The 21,525-nt window shown below is 37.1% G+C and overlaps 1 protein-coding gene across 2 annotated transcripts in view; it reads left to right on the top strand.

Moving 5' to 3' along the window:
* Positions 1 to 21,525, top strand: part of ITGA8 (integrin subunit alpha 8) — a 165,215-nt gene that overhangs the window by 49,555 nt on the left and 94,135 nt on the right. For both annotated transcript variants that reach the window (XM_074324800.1, XM_074324799.1), the window contains 3 exons: positions 1,258 to 1,310; positions 13,379 to 13,584; positions 16,497 to 16,688. In XM_074324800.1, coding sequence (XP_074180901.1) covers positions 1,258 to 1,310; positions 13,379 to 13,584; positions 16,497 to 16,688 — 451 coding nt within the window. The remainder of the gene's footprint in view (positions 1 to 1,257; positions 1,311 to 13,378; positions 13,585 to 16,496; positions 16,689 to 21,525) is intronic.

The raw sequence follows: 21,525 nt of genomic DNA, 5'->3' as shown, positions 1-21,525 counted from the left end.
TCCTCTTGCCCCCAAAATTGGGGCTTTAGTTTATCCATTATTCTGCAGTTTCAACAAAACATTTAACGATGTCTCTCATGATACTTTTGTGGTAAATATGGAGAAATAAGGCTGGGATGATAGTGAAATTGGATGGATTTATGAACTTTGAACATTATTCCCAAGTAGTGATAATTAATGGTTTAATTCATTAAACCATTTGGCAAGACTTCTTTGCTCAGATTCACTTTACATTTTTTAATCATTATAAGCTTTTTAACACTGTTAAATAATTTGGCCTTTCTATAATTTCTCATCCTCAATGCCACCTAGTTCTGCCATCTTGAACCTCAGAACTTAATACATCATAGATGAAATTCCTCTGAGTAAAGGCCATACAACACTACACCAGGAGTAAGAATTTCACACAATGTATGTTTGGAATAGAGAAAAGAGGTGGGGGAATTGAATTATTGTGCAACACTTGTTAACTCATGTATTCGTTCTCTGCAGAGAGTACTGGCAGCTGCTTTAAGCAAGGCCTTGGTCATGCAGGGCCGACGGAAGGGTGAACAACACAGACCAAAGTCTCTGCCTTCTGTGGAGAACTCTTTCTAGCGGATTGTGGCTGATTGGGCACTAAGTCACTAAAGCATTGGATGGCAGAATATGGAGACAAAAAATCTTGACAAGCTGAAACTATGGGCCAAATCAGAAAAGATTACAAATCTTGAAAGCATAGGTTGAAAAACAAAAATTTAAGAGCTAGAATATGGGAAAGATGATGGCACTCTGATTAGTTACTCTCAGTGTACTCATAGGTTCGGATGTTTTCTTTGGTATCTCTAAGAAGGAGGGGCCCAGGATGGTGAACCAGCTGAAAATATTTCCATATGAGATTTCGTGTGGCAGTGGAATTCGATTTATTCTGTGAGGTTCAAGATTGCAGAAGTAGGCAGAATTAAGGACACATAGTTATAGACAGATCAGTGTTTAGCAAAGAAAATTCTAATAACTGAGACCACAAATTGAATGGGCTGATTGTTGAACATCTTGAAAGGGTGTCCAAGCAGACGTCAGGGGTATCGAGGGGAAAATTATGCATTGGGTCAAGGGTTAGCCTAAATGACTCCAAGACTCTGTCCACATCCAAGAGTCTGTGAATTTAAATGCACAAATGTGCTGCAATGAGATTAATCTTTCAGGAAAAATTGAGACATGAGTATAAAAGTGATATTTTTAACACAAAGTATGTCCTCTTATGGTTTTCCTTTGCAGATGGCATCTTATTTTGGATATACAGTTGCTGTATCTGATGTTAACAATGATGGGTAAGTTAGTGAGAGCTTCCTCACTTACCATGTATTATACTCATCCATAAAAATGTTATATTTCTTCCTTGATGAAATACATCCTTCTATACTTCCTCAACAAGATAGAGGCTCTCTTGTTTTAACGTTTTTTTCTTTCAGAGCAACAGGATACATCTACTAAAGAATCCTCTGTCATCCTAGTTTATGTCTTTACTGAGATTTTCCAGCAGTTTTCTACTTCTAGAAAAGGACTATTTTACTTCATGTTGTCTTCAATTTTATGAATTGAATAGTCCTTAACCATACAAAATCCACAGCTGTTGAAGAATCTGCTCATCTGTCTCTCTTCACCCCCTAGCACATGATACATTCATTAAACATTTGCACATAAATAAGTATTTTTTTCTCCTGACATTGCTTTAACCAACAGACTAGTAAACACCCATAGAAGGGATGAAATAATAATGCTATTTTTTAAAGACTATATCAGTAAATGACAATTGAGCTTGGACCAAACAAGATGATAAGTTATGGTTGTGTTTGAGTCATTACTTCAACAATAAATTATTATTAAATATCTCTTTGATTCACTAAAAGCACCTAACTGACAGATAAAACAAATGACCAAATAAGAAAACTAATAAATTGAGATGAACTGATTATCCATCCAATTAATATTGTTGGAGCACTTACTAGGTACCAGGCATTGTTCTTGGCGGCCAGGATATAGTGGTGAGTAAGGCAGGACAGTTTTCTCCTCTCACAGAGCTCACATTTTTGTAAAAAGCAAATACCTGAGGAACCCTGACTGTGTTCCAAGATACAGGCTAAGTACTTGAGGTTCATTATTGACATTAGCTGTGACCTGCGTAAAGCTAGAAATGCACTTTATACGTCACACGGTGGCATATGATTAGAGATACATTTAGTAACTTTTGTACCTTTTGGAAAATAACTTTTTGATATTCTTTCATTGAATGTATATTTCCCAAGTATCTACTATACACTAGTACAGTTCTACATGCTGGGATACAGCAGAGAACAAAATAGAAAACCCCACCCTCATAAAGGTTGTATTAGAGTTGGGGAGGTATGGACGCTACAGACAAAAAATGAACAAGTCAAGTCGAGAGCGTGTTAGGTGGTGATGAGCACCATGTAGGAAAAGAAAGAGGCTGAAAACAACCAAACTGTCCTTCGACAGGTAAACAGATTAATGAACTGTGGTACGTGCTGGCAATGTAATATTTATTCAGTGCTAAAAAGAAAGGAGTTTTCAAACCATGAAAAGACATGGAGGAACCTAAAATACATATTACTAAGTGAAAGCAGCTAATCTGAAAAGGCTACATACTGTATGATTCCAACTATAGGACATTCTGGAAAAGGCAAAACTATGGAGACAGGAAAAGGATCAGTGGTTGCCAGGGGCTGTGGGGGAGAGAGAGATACACAGACGGAGCCCAGAGGGTTTTTAGGGCAGTGAAACTGTCCTGTATGACACTATAATGGTGGGTACATGTCATGCATTTGTCAAGAGCCATAGAAGGTACATCACCAAGCGTGAACCCTAATGTAACCTATGGACTTGGGTGATTATGATGGGTCAGTGTAGGTTCATCCGTTGTAACAAATGTCGCCGTCTGGTGGGGATGTTGGTAACGGAGGAGGCTGTGCATGGATGCTAGAGAGGGAGCACATGGGACCTCTCAGTACTGGCTGCTCCAGTTTGCTTTGAACCTAAAACTGCTCTGAAAAATAAAGTCTATTAACTAAACTTGCAAGAACAAGAACAGAAGGGGCATAGGGACCATGGGGAGGTATATGATTTTAAATCAGGTGGGTAAGGAAGGCCTGGATGTTAAGCTTACAACTGAGGAAAGACACGAAGAAGGTGAGGAGGCAAGTCACGATGATATATGTGGAAGAGTGTTCAAATTCCTGGAGGTGGAAGCTGCTGGCATGATCCAGAAACATCAAAGACATAAGGAGAGGTCGCAGTGGGCAGCGGGTTCATGAAGGTTTATGAGCACTGCTTTCCCTCTAAACGGGTTTATCCAGTGCCACCCAGACTCCACCCTAGATAGATGAATCTGTTTCCAAGAAGGACACCTCATCTCATGAGCCCCTGGACAATTCTGAGTGAGGCAGTGGCTTGCTCCACCTTTGGTTTTAGCAGGTATGCTGTGTGTGCAGGGTCTCGACGGCCGGAGGCCTTCCGGGAGCCCGTTGCCATAAGCCAGGTGAGGCAGGACAGAGGCTTGGACCACAGCCATAGCAGTGACAGGAAGTAGAAGTAGCCATGCTCTGGAGAGATTTCAAAGGTATATTTGAATGCCAACCTTATCCTAGAAGCAGATAATTTGAAATCAAATTGCTTTCATCTTCAGCTGCCTGGGTTGTGAAAAGAAAGTAACCATTAGGACCACCACTCACCATTTCCAACCTGGATGAACTGTATTTGTCATCAGAGTCTTTTAGTAATTTAGGAAGAAAATTGCTCAAGAGGAACTTGAGTCCTAAACTTGGCATGTTGTCCAGATTTAAGAAGCCCATTCTTTAGGGAAAACAAAAAGTCCCACAGTGGCCTCTGGAATATGCGCAGACATATTTTTCTCAACAGATGGTGACACGACAAGGCCAAGGGCTTTTCCCTGGAAGCCACAGAACATTTTCTAGGACATAGATTAACTCAGTATGTTCCCTTCCATGGTTCACTCAGTTTTGAATCCTTTCAACTTTCCCCCAGTTTCACAATACGCCCTGCAGGGCACTGTCTCCTTCCTGAAAACACATGCATTTTAGTCTATAGCAAAGTTTTGTGACAATGTTTATAGTACTTTTTTTTTGCCATGTTAAGAAGAAAAAGAAAACTTGTGAGAAAAGAACCTCATTGGTTTCCTGCCGATCAAAACAACATGGTAGTAACAAACACAGGAATTTTCCAGTGATAATTTGGTCTTTTTTGATGTTCTTAAAAATTGCTATGCACGTTATTTCTTTCTTATTAGTCAGTATATTCTGAATTCTTTAGACTGCATTGAAAAATACATTCATTATCTTAATATTGCTATTTTTAAAAATAAAGTGCCCACAGATTCTCAGCCTGTATGTAATTTGCTGTTTTAAATTACTTAGATGCTCCATTAAGGTCCTAGTAGAAGAGAGTGTGCTATGAAGCCACTGAGAATCTTTCATCCCAAATAAATATAGACAACTCATGTGAAGACTGAGATTACGATAATGAAGATATAATCTGCCATTGTCTTTGTAGCACTTGTGTTTCTAGAACAATCACTTGATATTGTTGGCTTTCAAATAGACACAAATGGGGAAAACATAGCCGCTTGTGTTTCTGGGATTATACTTGATCCCAGGATGGGGGCTGGAAAACGACTAGTAACAGTGACAGCCAGTGTCCTCACTGCCCTGGATGGGTTCTCATCCTCAGGGAAAGTACAAAACAACCCATCTGGGAAGAGACGTAAACCTTCAGTCCCTCAAAAATCTCAGCAGAACAAGAAAAGAATTGCAGTAGATCAGGTGTGTGGCAGTGACTTTTCCTAAACTCCAGGATGACTCCATGTCAGACACATGTGGCCTTGTTCTGAGAACATGGGCTTTTGTCATTCTCAATTTCTGACCAGGTTTGCAGCAGAGAGCCTAAGGTTACATGGGATTTGCAGCAAACATGAATCCTTATGTCAAAGTTTTCCTGGATATATATATTTGGTCTCCCCAGTTAGCAGTTTCAAATGCAGATATCTCTATTCTCCAATGAAACTATTGTTGAACTTAATATGGCTATTAAGTAACACAATTTTATCATGTATGATTAGCAGACAATTTTTTTCCTTTTAAAGTGTCTTCATGCAAAAGATGTCTCATAACATATGACGAGTCATACTACAATCCCGTGAAACTGTCTAAAATTCACCTATAAGGAAACTGAGGCACAGAAGTCAATGAATTGCCCAAGATCACACATTAACTAGGGGAAGGTCTTGATTAGTTCCTGGACCTTCTGCTGATTTAACCAACACATTTTGTTTTTTCTATTTTTCTCTATATACAGAGAATTCTTTACTAAGCTCTATAAAATATATAATTTCAGTCTTCAAGGGTTTATCATCTGTAACTGCTAGGAATTTTCAATCTAATGAGTAAAATAACCGGCATGCCTCTCACTTACTTTTAAAAGTTGGGAAATGGGGTAAACTACATAGTATATTTGGAACTGAAGAAATCCAGTAACCTTTTTTATTTTTCATTTTTATTTTTTAAAATAAAAACTGTTTATATTTAAGGTGTACAACATGTTGCTTGACATACGTAGTGAAATGAACTACGTGCAAGCTAATGACTATATCCATCTGTGTAATCCATCTATATCCATCGCTCACATAGCTACCTTTGGAGTGTGTGTGTGTGTGTGTGTGTGCGTGTGTGTGTGCACACATGGTGACAGCTTCCGAGATCTACTCTCTTAGCAAATCTCCAGTATACAATACAGTATTGACTATAGTCACCATGCCATACACTAGATCTCTAGACCTATTCATCCGATATAACTGCACCTGAGCACCCTTCCCCCACATCTCACCTTTCCCCCACCTCCCCGCCCCTGGTAACCACCGTGCTGTTCTCTGCTATTATGGATTTACAGAGATAAATACATCACAGAGATAGATAGATAGATAGATGATAGATAGATAATAGATATAGATAGGTGTTGTCTAGCTACATCTATATATACACATATGTAAAACATGTAGTCTATATATGTATATACATAACATATACATGTACAATACACAGAGATTCCAATAACCTTAACTAAGGGTTATAGTAGAAGAATAACATGAGTATATGCGTGTTTCATGTGTTCCAAGTGTTTTACTGTATTTTGGCTGTTCGTAAGAATCTACATTCCTATTTATTAAGTGTGAATTTTATCAATTTCCATTACTTTTATAAGCAAGGTCTTACTTCCACCTTTTAAAAATATAAAATCATAATGTCAAAGTTATTTCACCCAAAGAACATTAAGATTGTCTTTAATGATGCTAAAAAGAACTGACTATTAAAATAATTTTCAGTTACAGTTTTTAGTGTCATGGCATATAAGAAAAATCAGTTTGTTTGATTATATTAAAATAGCCACACTAGAACTAATCATTATTCTGTACACCTGAAACCAATATAAAAAACTAAATTTAAAAAAAATCCACACTTGTCTGCTGCATTTTACTGAGTCACTAGTTATAATTCATAAATAATTTTACAGAGTCTGTAACTGCTACATTTTTTTTTAAATTAAAGTTTATTGGGGTGACAATGGTTAGTGAAGTTAGTAGGTTGGTGCAAAAGTAATTGCGGTTTTTGCAATTATTTTTAAAACATTTTAAACCACAATTACTTTTGCACCAACCTAATACCTAGATTTCAGGTGTACAATTCTGTATTACATCATCTATAGATCACATTGTGTGTTCACCCAGAGTCAGATCTCCTTCCATCACCAAATATTTGTGGAACTGCTACATTTTAAAAAAAAAATTTCCAAAACATTTTCTAGGTTTCCCACATTTATCAGTGATTAAGGAATTATCAGTGAACATCAATTTTATCCAGCAGAGTTCAGTACTAGAATTGAGATTTAATTCCCATTTTCACCCCCAAATTCCTAATTTCCAATAGCTTTTTTTTTTAGTAGCCTGAATCTTTTCTTTTAAACCCTGGACCTGAGTGGATGTTGTGCAGCGACTCAAAATAGGATTAAGTACATCGCTTGGCTAGCTGAGTGTTTACGGTTCAGAAGTTAGGACTCCCCACGTTTTGTGGGATTGAACCAGACTTTCCTTTCTCCCGCCAAGAGATAATTAAGTGCTATTGTCCATGAGGCTACCTAGGGAACATTCTTTGACAGCATATGTCATCTTCTCTATCCATTAAATGACAAAAGCAAGCTCCCTACAAATGCTCCGAAATTTCAAGATCAGGGGAAAACAGAGAAAAAGATAGTGCCATTAAGTAATGCAACCAAATAAGTAAATTTGTGGGAATGTTCACCTCACGTTTTTTTATTTTAAAAAAGGTCTTCAGATATTATGAGTATATCCCAAAAGTTTAGACCAAACAGTTGCATGCATGCTGGTTGGTGGTTGGTATTGTCAAGCCTGTGCCTGTTTTGAAAATGTAAACAAAGCTGGTGAAATTCACGTCAGTTTAGTTATCTTAAGATAGCCAGAGCTACAAACTCTGTCAGTGTAAACTCTGTTAGGAATTTTTGGACAAACTTAACAACAAATGGAGATGGTGTTTTTCATCTTGAGCCTAAACAAGCACATCTGATTTTTTTCTAATGGCTTTTGAAAGTTATAGTATTTATACGATTTCCGAAATTCACAGAATTACAATTTAATCCATTGGACTGTTTCTAGCCTCTGGAGGGCCAAAAAGAGCTAACATTAAAGAGATTTTTAGCAGTTAGTTAACTTGAGAGCACTTTTGAAAAAAGTGATTTGAAAGGAAGCAGCTTTTGGGTGACTATGTTTTAGCACTAGATTTAGTCCAAGAATTTTCTCTCAAACAGGAGAGAGCATTATGACTGAATAAGTAGGAACTCTAGAACACTAAAACATAAAGAAACTAAATTTAATTGATTTCTATATTATAATTGATAGGCTATATTATTTCTTGACTATCATAAGTAATTAAGTTAATTAGATATCAACTCTAGTACACAGTTTTCTAATCTATATTGTTTCAATAAATAACTACATTCTGAAAATTAGTCAAGAGCATTAACACGCAATATGTACTATTGGGGAAAAAGAAACATAGAAAAGTTTATATGTTAAATCAACACATTAACACTATTTGGCTACAGAAAACTTGAATTCAGATTCTTCATATTGAATATTCTCATAGGTGGTATCTCTCACCCTCTCTATTTCATTATATTTATGCTCTGCTTTTCAGGAACATATTTATAATGTTTCTATATCAAATGACATGTGAAAGATGAGAAATTGAGTCTTGCATGGTATTATTAGAGTAGATTTAGATATACAAAAGAGACATGAATAAAACCTGTGTGAAAGCTACACAGAGATTTAATGTAGACATTTTAGATAAAATGAAATTTAGTATATATATTCTATTTTTATGAAATCCCTTTAAATAATAACTTAATCTCATCCAAACCACCAACATGACCCAAACATAGATGATTTTTGGTGAAAACCTGATCATTATAATTTCTTCATCAATGTTCTTTAGTTAGATAGATAGATAGATAGATAGATAGATAGATAGATAGATAGATAGACAAATATATAGATATATGGATATATCTATATCAATCTATATCTCAGCCAATCTATTACTATGTAAAGAGTCTCGTAGGATGGCACCCAGCCTATTCCACAACTCTTCTATCAGAAGGTCAGTGAAAATAATTTTTACTAATAAATATTTAAAAACTTTAAACTTGAATTGGACATCCTCAAGAAAGGGAAGGATTTGACAAATTTTGAAATAACCTAGTAGTACACATAGCCTACTGCAGTGGTTTTTCAATGATTTCTTTGCCTCCCGGTCCTTAAGGAATACATTTGACATTGCAACTTAATACACATACACAAAACTGAAACAAAAGTTTCATGGAACAATATTTTCTTGGAACCTTATTATGTGTAATGCATTCACTCTGATATTTTCTATTGTATTCTATTTCATTTCTTAAAATTGCTTGTCAAGACCCATTAAATTTATTTCACAATCCACTAATGAGCTGCAAACCGAGATTTAAAAACACCAGCCCAAACAATAATATACATTGTGCCTCTTAAATGGTATTGCTAATGTAAAAAATATTGACACTAAGTGCAGAGTTCTACAAGACACATTGTACCAATTGCATCCAAGACAGTTATTGTCTCTCAACCTTATGAGAATACAATTATAAATTAAGAACAAATGTCTTTCTCTCTCTCTCTTTTTTTTTTTTTTTTTTTTTTTTGCATGTAGAATATTTTAGAAGACTTACACTTCAATATCTAAGGACATGTATTTCTAAAAAAAATAAATCAGTGCTGTTATAAAATACTTTCAGAATCCAAAGACTCCTTGGATTTGCTAGTGTTCCACAATGATAGGTCAACTAATTTTCCATTTCTAGGACTCGCTGTTGGCAGTGAGAAATGTAGTGAACCAATTGTGTCAGTCCCATGTCATTGTTCAGAGACCAATTATATGACATTGTCCTTCCTATATAGAATGAGAAAATGGCCCTGCTCAATCTCTGCAATACACAACTAGGGATTTTAGACATCGTTCAGCTACAAGGCAGCAACATACACAATCAAGTGTTTAACAAATGCCTCTTCATACAAGCAATAATAATATCAGAAAGCAAGGCAACCAGGTTCCTGCAAGGCAGGAAGGGGAAAAGGGAATGCATTTTGCCTTTTCAACAGGAACTCTTTCTGTTTGCACTGTTATAATGTAAACTATTGTGTATTCCCATCAATGGGTAGCCCAATGCCTTCATGATAACTATCATTTATTAAATACTATTGTATAACCTGTGTATATGTGTGCACATCTGGAGGCAGAGACAGACAGAGAGAAATCTTAAGTGATATAGCTAACGAAGTAGCCTATTTCTATCTTATCCACATTTTAGAGCTAATGTAGTGTGTTCAATAGGACACAGCTAGTTACTGAAAGCCAGATTTTAAATCTAGATCAGTAGGATGTAAAACTCATGCTATTCTCATGTCATCTGTGCTCAACTTATTTTTCCAATTATCTTTTCTTTTTTTGCTTGTTTGTTTGTTTAATTAATAAACTTTATTTTTGGGGGGCAGATTTGGGTTTACAACAAAATTGGGCAGGAAGTACAGAGAGTTCATACAAACTCCCCATCCTCTCTGCCCTCAGTTTCCCTATCGTTAACATCTTGCATTGGTGTGGTACATTTGTTACCGCTGATGAACCCACACTGACACGTTACTAACTAAAGTGCATAGTGTACATTAGGGTTCACTCTTTGTGTTGCACGGTTTGTCGGGTTTTACCAAATACATCATGTTGTGTACCCACTTGTAGTACCATATAGAATGGTTTCATGTCCTAAACATGTCCTGTGCTTTAGCCGTTCATCCTTCTGCTCACCCAACCCCTGCCAACTACTGATCTTTTTGCTCTCTCTATAGTTTGCCTTTTCCAAAATGCAATAAACTTGGAATCACAGAGTATGTAGTCTTTTCAGACTGGCTTCTTACACTTAGCAATTAACATTTAAAATTCCTCCATGTTGTTTTGGGGCTTGATAGTTCATTTCTTTTTATCGCCAAACAATGCTCCATTGTATGAAGTGACAGGGTTTGTTTATCCATTCACCTGTTGAAGGTTATCTTGGTTGCTTCTAATGTTTGGCAATTGCAGGTTTTTGTGTGAACATAAGGTTTCAACTTCTTTGGGTAACTACCTAAGACAGGGGTGTCCAAACTGCGGCCCGTGATCCATTGTTAATTGGCCCGCATCAAATTCCAAAAATATATTTAGTTTACTTAAATAAACCAGGTGAGGCAATACGTACTTCACCTTGAGTGAGTGGCCCGGCTGTTTGTGTATTTTACCGCATATGGCCCTTGGTGAAAACCGTTGAAAAAAGTTTGGACACCCCTGACCTAGGAGAATGATTGTGGGATCACACGGAAAACATATGTTTAACTTTGTAAGAAACTGCCAAACTGTCTTCCAAAGTGGCTGAACCATTTTGCATTCCCACCAGCAATGAGTGAGAGTTCTCGTTGCTCCACATCCTTGCCAGCATTTGGTGCTGTCAGTGTTTGTTTGTCTGGATGTGCTGCAATTTGTTTATTCATTCACCTACTGAAAGATCTCTTGGCTACTTCCAAGTTTTCGCAATTCTGAATAAAACTACTATAAACATTCATGTGCAGGTTTCTACGTAGACATAAGTTTTCAACTCGCTTGGGTAAATGTTAAGGAGTCCAATTGCTGGACCATGTGGTAAGAGTATATTTAGTTCTGTAAGAAACCACCAAAGTGGCTGCACCATTTTGTTTTCCCTCCAATAATGAATGAGAGTTCCTGTTGCTCCAAATCCCTGCCAGCGTTTGGTGTTGTCGGTGTTTTGGATGTTGGCCATTCTGATAGGTGTGTGGTGGTGCGGAATTGTTTTTTTAATTTCCAGTTCTTTAATGACATATGATATTGAGCATCTTTTCGTATGCTTATTTGTCATCTGTAGATCATCTTTGATGAGGTGTCTATTCAGATCTTTCACCCAATTTTTAATGGGTTGTTTTCTTGTTGTTTATAGTATATACAATATTTATATAATATTAATTATATATAACAATAATATATGGTGTTATAGAATACATAATAACAATATTATATTGTATGTTATTGTTATACATAATTATTTCTATTTTGTATTATTGAATTTTAAAACTTCTGTCTATATTTCACTTTTCCAATTAAAGTCATTAGCATCACTCTAGCACAGAGCCCACTTGCATGGACCACACTCACTGTTGCCTGACTCCACGCAGAGACCCTCACTTTGGTTCTCAGCACCACCACCTAGAAAGCCTGCCTCTAGATTTAGCAGTCAGAATCCCACCCAGGTCCAATGCCATCTCCTCCCTGAACCTTCCTTGATGCCTTCCAAGTACCAGCTCTCTCCGTTTCCAGAATCCTCAGCATTTAACTTGGATTTCTCATTCTTTTTCCCCCTCTGCCTTGTTTATAGTTGTATGAGTAGCAATTTGACCTCACTTGTAAATTAATTAGGAACCAAGTTGACCTAATAGTCATTGCATTCTTTAATCACTTACCACAGTACCTTAAATATAGTCAGTACGCAGGACGGATATTGAATTATACAGAGAAATAGACAGTACATGACCACCACAAGGAAGTCAAGAAGTTGGAGAGAGGGGTGGGTCAGAGTGATGTTGCAATGTCTTGCAGATCCTATAAAGGAGGTGTCTTACTCGGTAACTGTTCCCACTTCACTCCTGCCTTTTAGCTTAATGATAATATTTTAGTAATTAGTTTCCTTGGCAAACTTCTGCATATTACCTAATCAGCCTAGGCATGAAAGTCAAATGCAGATTTGTATTTCTGTCTGACGTCATTCTTCAGATTATTCCATCTCCCAGATGGGCGTGTCCTTTGGGCAAATTTTTGTCGAGGTCATTAGTACAGATCAAATCATGAATTTCAGTTGATGTGACTTTGTTTAAAATTGTTTAAATAACAATAATATATCTGTATGTTTTTTTTAAAAAAACAATAACTTAGAAGGCTCTGTTTTATTCCTCTTTGTGCCATCTAGCTCTGTGAAGGAAACACTTCTAACGATTTTTGGTTTTTATTCTCTTGTTGGTTATGTCTTCATCGCTAAACAATTTGGTTAAGTGTCTGTTCCTTGAATTTTTTTTTCAACCTTAAAAATTATCTATTAGTTTTCTATTATAATAATATCTACATTTACAAAAAATAACTATAAATTCTCTTTAAGAACGAAAATTTTACTTTTTATCTTTCTAGCCTGTACTGTAACCCTCTCTGGGCTCTGTTTTATTTAAATGAAGGTAACAACAGGAGCGAGGAGAACAACATTTATTTTAAACACTATTACTGTAAAGAAACATAATTTAAACATATAGTCATATAAATTCAGGACAACCTCTAATCCACTTTTAGCAAAATCTATTTAGGTCTTTTGATATATTTCACTTGTGTAACTAGTTTCTGGAAATGCACTCAAAAGCTGAAAAGGGAGAAATATCTGTGGTTTTCTTAAAGCAGTCACTTTTAACATAAAAAGTTCAGTGCGATCATTTCACAACTCTGATTGTCTTACCACATACTATTCTGTAGACATAACAAAATGATGAAAGAAAGAGGATGATTGTAAAATGTCCCTTGCAAAAGGAAGACTATCATTGAAAATGTACTGATCTGGTTGATTTTAAATGTACCAAAAAGAATCCCACGTTCGCCAGTGCAATGACCTCTCTCTTTTGTCCCTACAGAATGGATGACATATTGATTGGGGCACCTCTCTTTATGGAACGCGAATTTGAGAGTAACCCTAGAGAAGTAGGGCAGGTTTACCTGTATATGCAAGTGAGTGCTCTCGTCTTCGGAGACCCACAGGTCCTCGCAGGCACGGAGGTTTTTGGAAGATTCGGCAGTGCTGTGGCCCATTTGGGAGACCTGAACCAAGATGGATACAATGGTAATTTACACCAATGTGTGGACATCATTTACGTGTCATCATCTAACGTTACTGTGTCATGAAGGAAACAGTGGACCTTTTGAAGTATTCACAGTGTCGTGTTTGGCACAGTTGCTATTATTGGTTTTCACTAAAGTATAAACAATCTCATGGCAACTTAAAATATATATGTTTTACTAATTCAAAAAGATATATGCATCCCTATGTTCACTGCAGCACTATTTACTATTTACAATAGCCAAGATATAGAAACAAACTAGATGTCCATCAATAGACAATTGAATAAAGAAGAGGTGGTACATATATACAATGGAATATTACTCAGCCATAAAAAATGAAATCTTACCATTGCGACAATATGCATGGACCTAGAGAGTATTATGCTAAGTGAAGTAAGTCAAATTGAGAAAGACAAATACCTTATGGTTTCACTTATCTGTGGAATCTAAAGAACAAAGTAAACAAACAAAACAGAAACAGACCCATAGATACAGAGAACAAACTGACAGTTGCTAGATGGGAGGGAAGTTGGGAGGCTGGGTGAAAATGGTGAAGGGATTAAGAAGTACAAATTGGCAGTTACAAAACAGTCATGGGGATGTAAAATACAGCATAGGGAATACAGTCAGTAATATAGTCATAAGTATGTATAGTGCCAGGTGGGTACTAATCGGAGGGATCACTTCATAAATTATATAAATGTCTAACCACTATGCTGTACACCTGAAACTGATATGAAATAATATTGAATATCAACTACAACTGACAAATTTTAAAGTTTAAAAAAACCGAAATATTTGTTTTGAATAATATAGATGTTACATAGAAATTTTCTCACATTGATTTAGGGCATCATATAACAGCTCTAAATACAGGCAGCAATTATTTTTAAAATTTATATTTGGATTTAGTGACTCGAGAACTAGAGAATCTTCTATATGTATAGAGTCAAGACAAATAAATACATGTTGCTATATTAGCAAATATATTGCCCTCTGATTAACCTGTATGGGTTATGGATAGGTGATGCTGAATTTTACTTGGTTTATAAACTTTAGCTGAAAGTCAGCTTCAGTGTTTGCAGTAAAGTAGTATTCAATTCTTAATTTAAGGTTGTGGTTCTTTAAGTTGGGAATTTATGAATGTCTTATAAGTACCCTTTCCTCAGAAAACCATGCAAGCTCACACAAAATTCTGCATGTGTTTTCAGGGCCTTTAGGTGAAGAACCAACATTTTGTAGCTTTCTTGTTTGAAGTTTGAGGAAGTAGTAGGATTTGCTCTAGTATTCGCATCAGATCAGTGGACCTTTGGCGGGTCATCAGGACCTTTGGCAGATATTGGTCTTTAGTATTTGGTATTGTACTTTTATGATTTCTTTGAAATAAATATCTCAGCAATGCATGGTTAGTAATTTTTAAAGTGTCATAAAACATAAATGCATATTAAAAGCTCATGGTTCCAGGAAGTTAAAAAAAAAAAAAGACAAGTTCATGTTTAACTGATTTGCTGTTTTAAAAAACTGCCATATTCCTGAGCATCTAAGTGAAAAAAAGAATGCTAAATTATCAACTGAGTCATCTTTGTCGTCATAGTTTCTTTTGTGTCTTTTCTCTCAAATCGTTCGCGATATTTTTAAAAGCTAAGAGAAGCATTTTTCACGACATAGAAGGGGTTCTCCTTCTCTAAGCCGTGGTGACTTTGAGTATAAAGTGGGTAAATAATGCCCAACTTACTGGGATTAATCAAGGGGACAGATACAAAGTCACTGATTTTAGAAGAAGTAAGCTTAGTGCTCCTTTCTACCTGCCATATGACAATATCGCTATTTCCTACAACAATCTGAGTTTTCAGATCATTTACCTTTACCTGTTAAATGAAAGTGCATTTATAATCCTCATTATGTAATCAAAATCGATTCACAATTTATTCAGTCTTATCAGACTTACCTAGGGATAAAGAGAAATGAATGAATAACAACATGAGGACACATACTGTCATCTGTGGTAGACAATTATGTCATGGGGGTTTGGAACTCTTTTTCACATAAACCTAAGTATTTATGTTGATCGTTTAGAACAATCTTGATGAGCCCAGGTGTAGAAGATGATTTTCATTCAATGCCGTATTTAAGTGGGAGTCAGTCAATAGGGCTCTCTCTAGGTTTCCCAGAGTCCTCAACTATAAAATGGGTCTTGCCTACCTCGCAGGATGATGTAATCACTAAGTGAAAGATTGTTTATGAAAGAGGTGGTTTATTGTCTTAATAAAAACCTCTCAAGTACCCAGCAAAGGTGCCTGACCTGGTCCAGCCAGCCCCGTGGTCTGATCCAGGCCTCTCTGTCACTCACTGCGTCCCCATGTGACCATCGCTGGCTATTCCCCAAATGGACCAAGCTCTTACCACCTTTGAGCCTCTGCACAGCAGCCTCTTCTGCCTGGAATGATCATCCCTCTGATTCCATATGGCTCATTCCTTCTGATCCCTAGATTTCAGTTTCAACATCAGCCTTAGAGACACCCGTGTGGCCACCTACTCTTAAATAGCCATCCAATCGTTCTCCATCACATCAGTTCTTTTAAGTCTCTGCACAGCATTTGTCACTTTTGTTCTCTTCTTGATTATTTCTCTATTCAAATTGTCTAGTACCTGCACCAGAATATAAACTTTCTACAGGCAGTGTCTGGTTCACAGTTGTACCCACTGTATCCAACACATAGTAGCCCCTCAATAAATATCCATTGGATGGATAAAAGACAACAAATAACTTACTTTTGCTGCGGTCCTACATATGTGCATGGGAAACTTACTGAGCTCTTCGGACTGGATGGTACTGCTCTTCAATTGTACTTAATTCTCTTTCTAAAATGTTCTTCTTTATTTAAAGAAATGTCCACGTGTCTCTGTTTGCAGACGTCGCCATCGGTGCACCCTTTGCAGGCCAGGATCAGAGAGGGAGAGTACTCATTTACAACGGGAACCAGCATGGCTTAAACACCGAGGCTTCCCAAATTCTGCAAGGAGTGTGGGCCTCACAGGCCGTCCCTTCCGGGTTCGGCTTTACTTTAAGAGGAGATTCAGACATAGACAAGAATGATTACCCAGGTAAGGTTTTCTTTCTTTCCCCATGAGAGGGGCCACTTCCTAGAAAGAGCCCACATTCTCTGGGAAATGTATCATGTGTAAGCAGCTCTCAGACAGGCAGAGGCCAGGCTTGCCCACGGCACAGGTTTTTGTGTACAATTCCAGAGTGACTTTCATGAGAATTTGAAGGCAGACAAAACAAACACTCCCTTTCCTGTCAAGAAAAGCAAGATGGCTTTTTAAAAAAGGCATTGGACATAAAATTTGTCAACTTTGCAACAAAAGTTTTTACTTGAAACCCCTCCATAATTTGGTCTCCATTGACAAAGACAGCTTGCACTGAATGGATACCTTTCCAGAGCAATTTATTTTAACCCCATAATTCCCTTTTGAGCTCATAGGTCCTACTAATTAACTGATGAACCTCAACGTTTCCATTCTAAAGCTCACGTTTTTAGAGCATAAATATTTTCCAGCCATACTTTGGGGTTTTACAAAGACAGACTGAATATTTTTAAGGGGAGCGAAAAGAACTGGTTCATGATAGAAATCATAAACCATCCTTGATGACCTAATTCATATTGAAAACTCACGGAAATCCATAACGCAGAGAAGCATAATTCATCTTTTGTGCATGCTGTTTGAAAATATGGATTGGTCTTGAAGAATTGTTTCAGTAATCAGGGTTTTTAACAGAGAACATTAGACTTCTTGGTTTTATGGTTCACTTTTCACTTTTATGTTGGTTATGTTAAGATGGTTTCAATAAATACTTAGAAATCATTAATAGTTAACTGACAGCTTCAACTATTTATTAAAACCTTGTCTCTTTCCACCACCCCTCCCCTAATTGAGTATTTTCCATATGTAGAGCTTTTTCTGGTTTGGGGCAGGGTTCCAATCAACTTACTGCCTAAATATACATCACTAATTTCAGTCCTTCAGCTTTCTCTTCCCCTCTGGGATCAGGAAAAAGAATACCACAACAGATTCTTATAAATCTGCCAGAAATCTCTTATGGCTCTAACACAGACATTGTAATGCGCTCCAAGCATGTTGCCACTATATTGCACACAAATGCATCCTGCCTCCGGCAATTTCAAGAGTATTTAGTTAAATTTATTTTCTTTGGTTACCTTATACTAGTCTAATTAGTAACCGTTAGTGTTTTTGTGGGGAGGAATCTCACACATAATATATTCTATTTTAAATTATCCCCAAATTAGGTTCCTTATATGATTATTTCCCCCAAAATATGCAGTTCCTGGGTTGCAATTTTAGACAGTTAATTTAGAAAGTTACTGCTCTTCATGACGGTTGTCGTTGTCTTTCCTTAGTGCCAGGGAACTTGACAGACAGAGTGGCCCTGCCTCCACAAGGGAAAGGAGATAAAGGATGTATGGGTCACATAGCCAGTCCATCGACTTCCTTTGAAGTCGCCTAAATAAGGGCCAGGAAGGAGAGAAATAGAAAACAACTTTTCTGTCAAAGAATATTCCCTTCAGGTAGGAGTAGGACAGGGAACAGAGAAACTAAAGTAAGCACAATAGTACTAATTGGTCACTTATTATATCTTTTTCATCCCTTCTTAACAATCAGTAAAATGTCCTTTGAAGCCATTTACTAGTCAATAACTTTATCTTCTGAGCCTGAGTCGATGTATCGTGACTAATGACGTTAATGAAGTCTATAGCCATCTGTCTGTCAAGTAAATGTTCTTCATTAAGACAGGACCATTAATGCCCCATCCTTGAATTCTTATCCCTCAAGAGAGTCTTGAGGCTGTCAGGGTTCATCTTCGTAGACCTGGTTCTGGTCCCAGTTCTGCCTCTTCAATGGGACTATAGATGTCTCGTGATTGGTGACCCTATAACATTTTTCCTCATCCTCATCTTCTTGCAGAAAAGAATGCCACTCAAAGCCTTTTTATGTTGACACCAAGTTCCCAGCAGCCTATTGAGAGGAAAACTGTCTTAGAGGCAGGCAAGTAGATTCTGTTAACTTGTAGAGTCGACTTGAAATCTGCAGGCATCATTCAGGAATTAGACATGCAACGCCCCTCATTTTTGTGTCCATGAATTCCATTTAGCTGTCCAGCCTCCATTTCCACCACGACAGAAAACCTTAATCCTGCCGTCACTTCTAGATTCGGACTTAATCTGATGTACAGAGTGGCTGTGAGCAGGGAAAGGGAACTCAGACCATCTGGGTGCAGAGTCCCCCATTAGTCACTGATGAGCTGTGTGGCAGCGGACAAGTTATTCGATTTCTTTGCGCTTCCATTTCTTTATGTGGTATCATGGGCCAATGATACCTACTTGACTGGGCTGTGTGTGCTTGAACTTTCTAGGATGGGAAAGAATGTTTACGAAACGTTGGGAAAGAATGTTTACGAAACGTTGTGAAATGGCTTAGAATAGGAAAGGCTGCCAAGCTGATGAACATGAGCAGAATCAAAGCTACTTAACGGCACAGACATATTGGGCCACCTAGGAATTTGAAAACCTGCGTTCCAGGATGCCGCACCTGGACAGCACAAGCGTGGACTCCACTGTTTTCTAGCTGCATACGAGTGAAACGATTTCTTAACCTCTCTGAATTTCCATTCCCTTATCTGTAAAATTAGATTATAACATGTTGGTATAAAGATGAAATGAGATTATTTATATAATATGAAATGAGATGATGTGTTTAGGTTAAAATGAGATTATACAGAACATAGTTTAATGAATGGTGGCTCTTCAGTCAAGCTGTAAGACAAGACTATATTTTGGAGGTATTCCTTTTCTTAAGCACACTCGTTGATATTATTTTCTTTTGCTTATTCAATTTCCATGGTCCTCAAGCTTAATTGATAGATGCGATTTGCTTCCCTTGCCCCAGACACATAGGACTATGAAAGTAAAACATACCGTGTTTCCCTGAAAATAAGACCGGGTCTTATATTGATTTTTGCTCCATTAGGGCTTATTTTCAGGGGATGTCTTAATTTTTCATGTACAACAATCTTCGTGTGTTTTTTTTAATTTATTGGGGTGACAATTGTTAGTAAAATTACATAGATTTCAGGTGTAGAATTCTGTATTACATCATCTATAAATCCCATTGTGTGTTCACCACCCAGAGTCAGTTCTCCTTCCATCACCATATATTTGATCCCCCTTACCCTCATCTCCCACCCCCCACCCCCCTTACCCTCTGATAACCACTAAACTATTATCTGTGTCTATGAGTTTCTGTTTCTCATTTGTTTGTCTTGTTCTTTTGTTGTTTTTGGTTTATATACCACATATCAGTGAAATCACATGGTTCTCTGCTTTTTCTGTCTGACTTATTTCGCTCAGCATTACACTCTCAAGATCCATCCATGTTGTCACAAATGTTCCTATATCATCTTTTCTTACCACCGAATAGTATTCCATTGTGTATATATACCACAACTTCTTTATCCATTCATCTACCGAAGGACATTTTGGTTGTTTCCATGTCTTGGCCACCGTAAACAAAGCTGCAATGAACATTGGAGCACATGTGTCTTTATGTATAAATGTTTTCAGATTTTTTGGGTAGATACCCAGGAGAGGGATTGCTGGGTCATATGGCAATTCTATTCGTAATTTTTTGAGGAACCTCCACACTGCCTTCCATAACGGCTGCACCAGTCTGCATTCCCACTAACAGTGTATGAGGGTTCCTTTTTCTCCACAGTCTCTCCAACACTTGTTACTATTTGTCTTGTTGATGATAGCCATTCTGACTGGGGTGAGGTGATATCTCATTGTGGTTTTGATTTGCATTTCTCTGATGATTAGTGATGTTGAGCATTTTTTCATATGTCTATTTGCCATTTGTATGTCCTCTTTGGAGAAATGTCTCTTCAAGTCCTCTGCCCATTTTTCAATTGGGTTGTTTGTTTTTTTGTTTACAACAATCTACATTTATTCAAATACAGTCATGTCATCTTCTTCTGGAACATCGTCATAACGCACTAAATGCATCCGTCTGACTGTGATCTTAACTGGGGCTTATTTTCAGGGTAGGTCTTATTTGCGGGGAAACACGGTAGCTATGGAGACCCTGCTGGATTGAGAACCATTCATAAAATTCCTGTCACTGGACCCTCACTAGAAGCTTCCCCTAATATGAGGTTGCTGCCCTACTATGACATAATTCTAGCACTCAGCCATCCTAAGTGGGAGATGAGGCATATGTGTACCAGTGATGTTAGTAATCAGTCACTTACTTTATTTTTTCGGTCACTTATTATGTCTTTTTTATCCCTTCTTAGCAATCAGAAAGAGGTCACTTGAGGCCATTTACTAGTCAATAACTTTATCTACTGAGCCTGATTTGATTTATAATAACTAATGACATTTCTCCCATTTCTCACTATGGTGATTTACTGGGTACCAGGAATGGAAAATACTCTTTCCTCTCAACCCCTTAGCTATTTAAAGATATTTCATTTCACATAAATATGGCCTGAATTAGGGTGATGCCAATGACAATTGAAAGGAAGAAACTGACAAACTCGTGTAAATGAAAAATAGACAAGACTTGGTAATGAATGGCTGTGATGGAAGGTAGAGGAGGGGGTGTGAGTAAGGAAAAGGGGACGTTAAAGATGACTCTGGAATTTTGATCCGCGTACCCAAGAAAAGTATGGTAATAATGGGACAGACATGGGAGATTTATTTATAGAAATATATAGATTCTATTATAGAAACAATATTTGGAATAATTTTTCTAACATTTAGCTTAACCACTCCATATTTTTTTAGGCTTCTTACGGTAAATATTGTCATCAGCATACATACATGAATAGGAGTCATAAGTATTTTCATTGCTGGCACCGAAA

Source organism: Rhinolophus sinicus, linkage group LG02 (genome assembly GCF_036562045.2).
Source record: "Rhinolophus sinicus isolate RSC01 linkage group LG02, ASM3656204v1, whole genome shotgun sequence".
In the NCBI taxonomy this organism is placed as follows: domain Eukaryota; kingdom Metazoa; phylum Chordata; class Mammalia; order Chiroptera; family Rhinolophidae; genus Rhinolophus; species Rhinolophus sinicus.
Note: the sequence above shows the minus strand (reverse complement) of the source record. Positions and strands in the feature narration are given on the sequence as shown.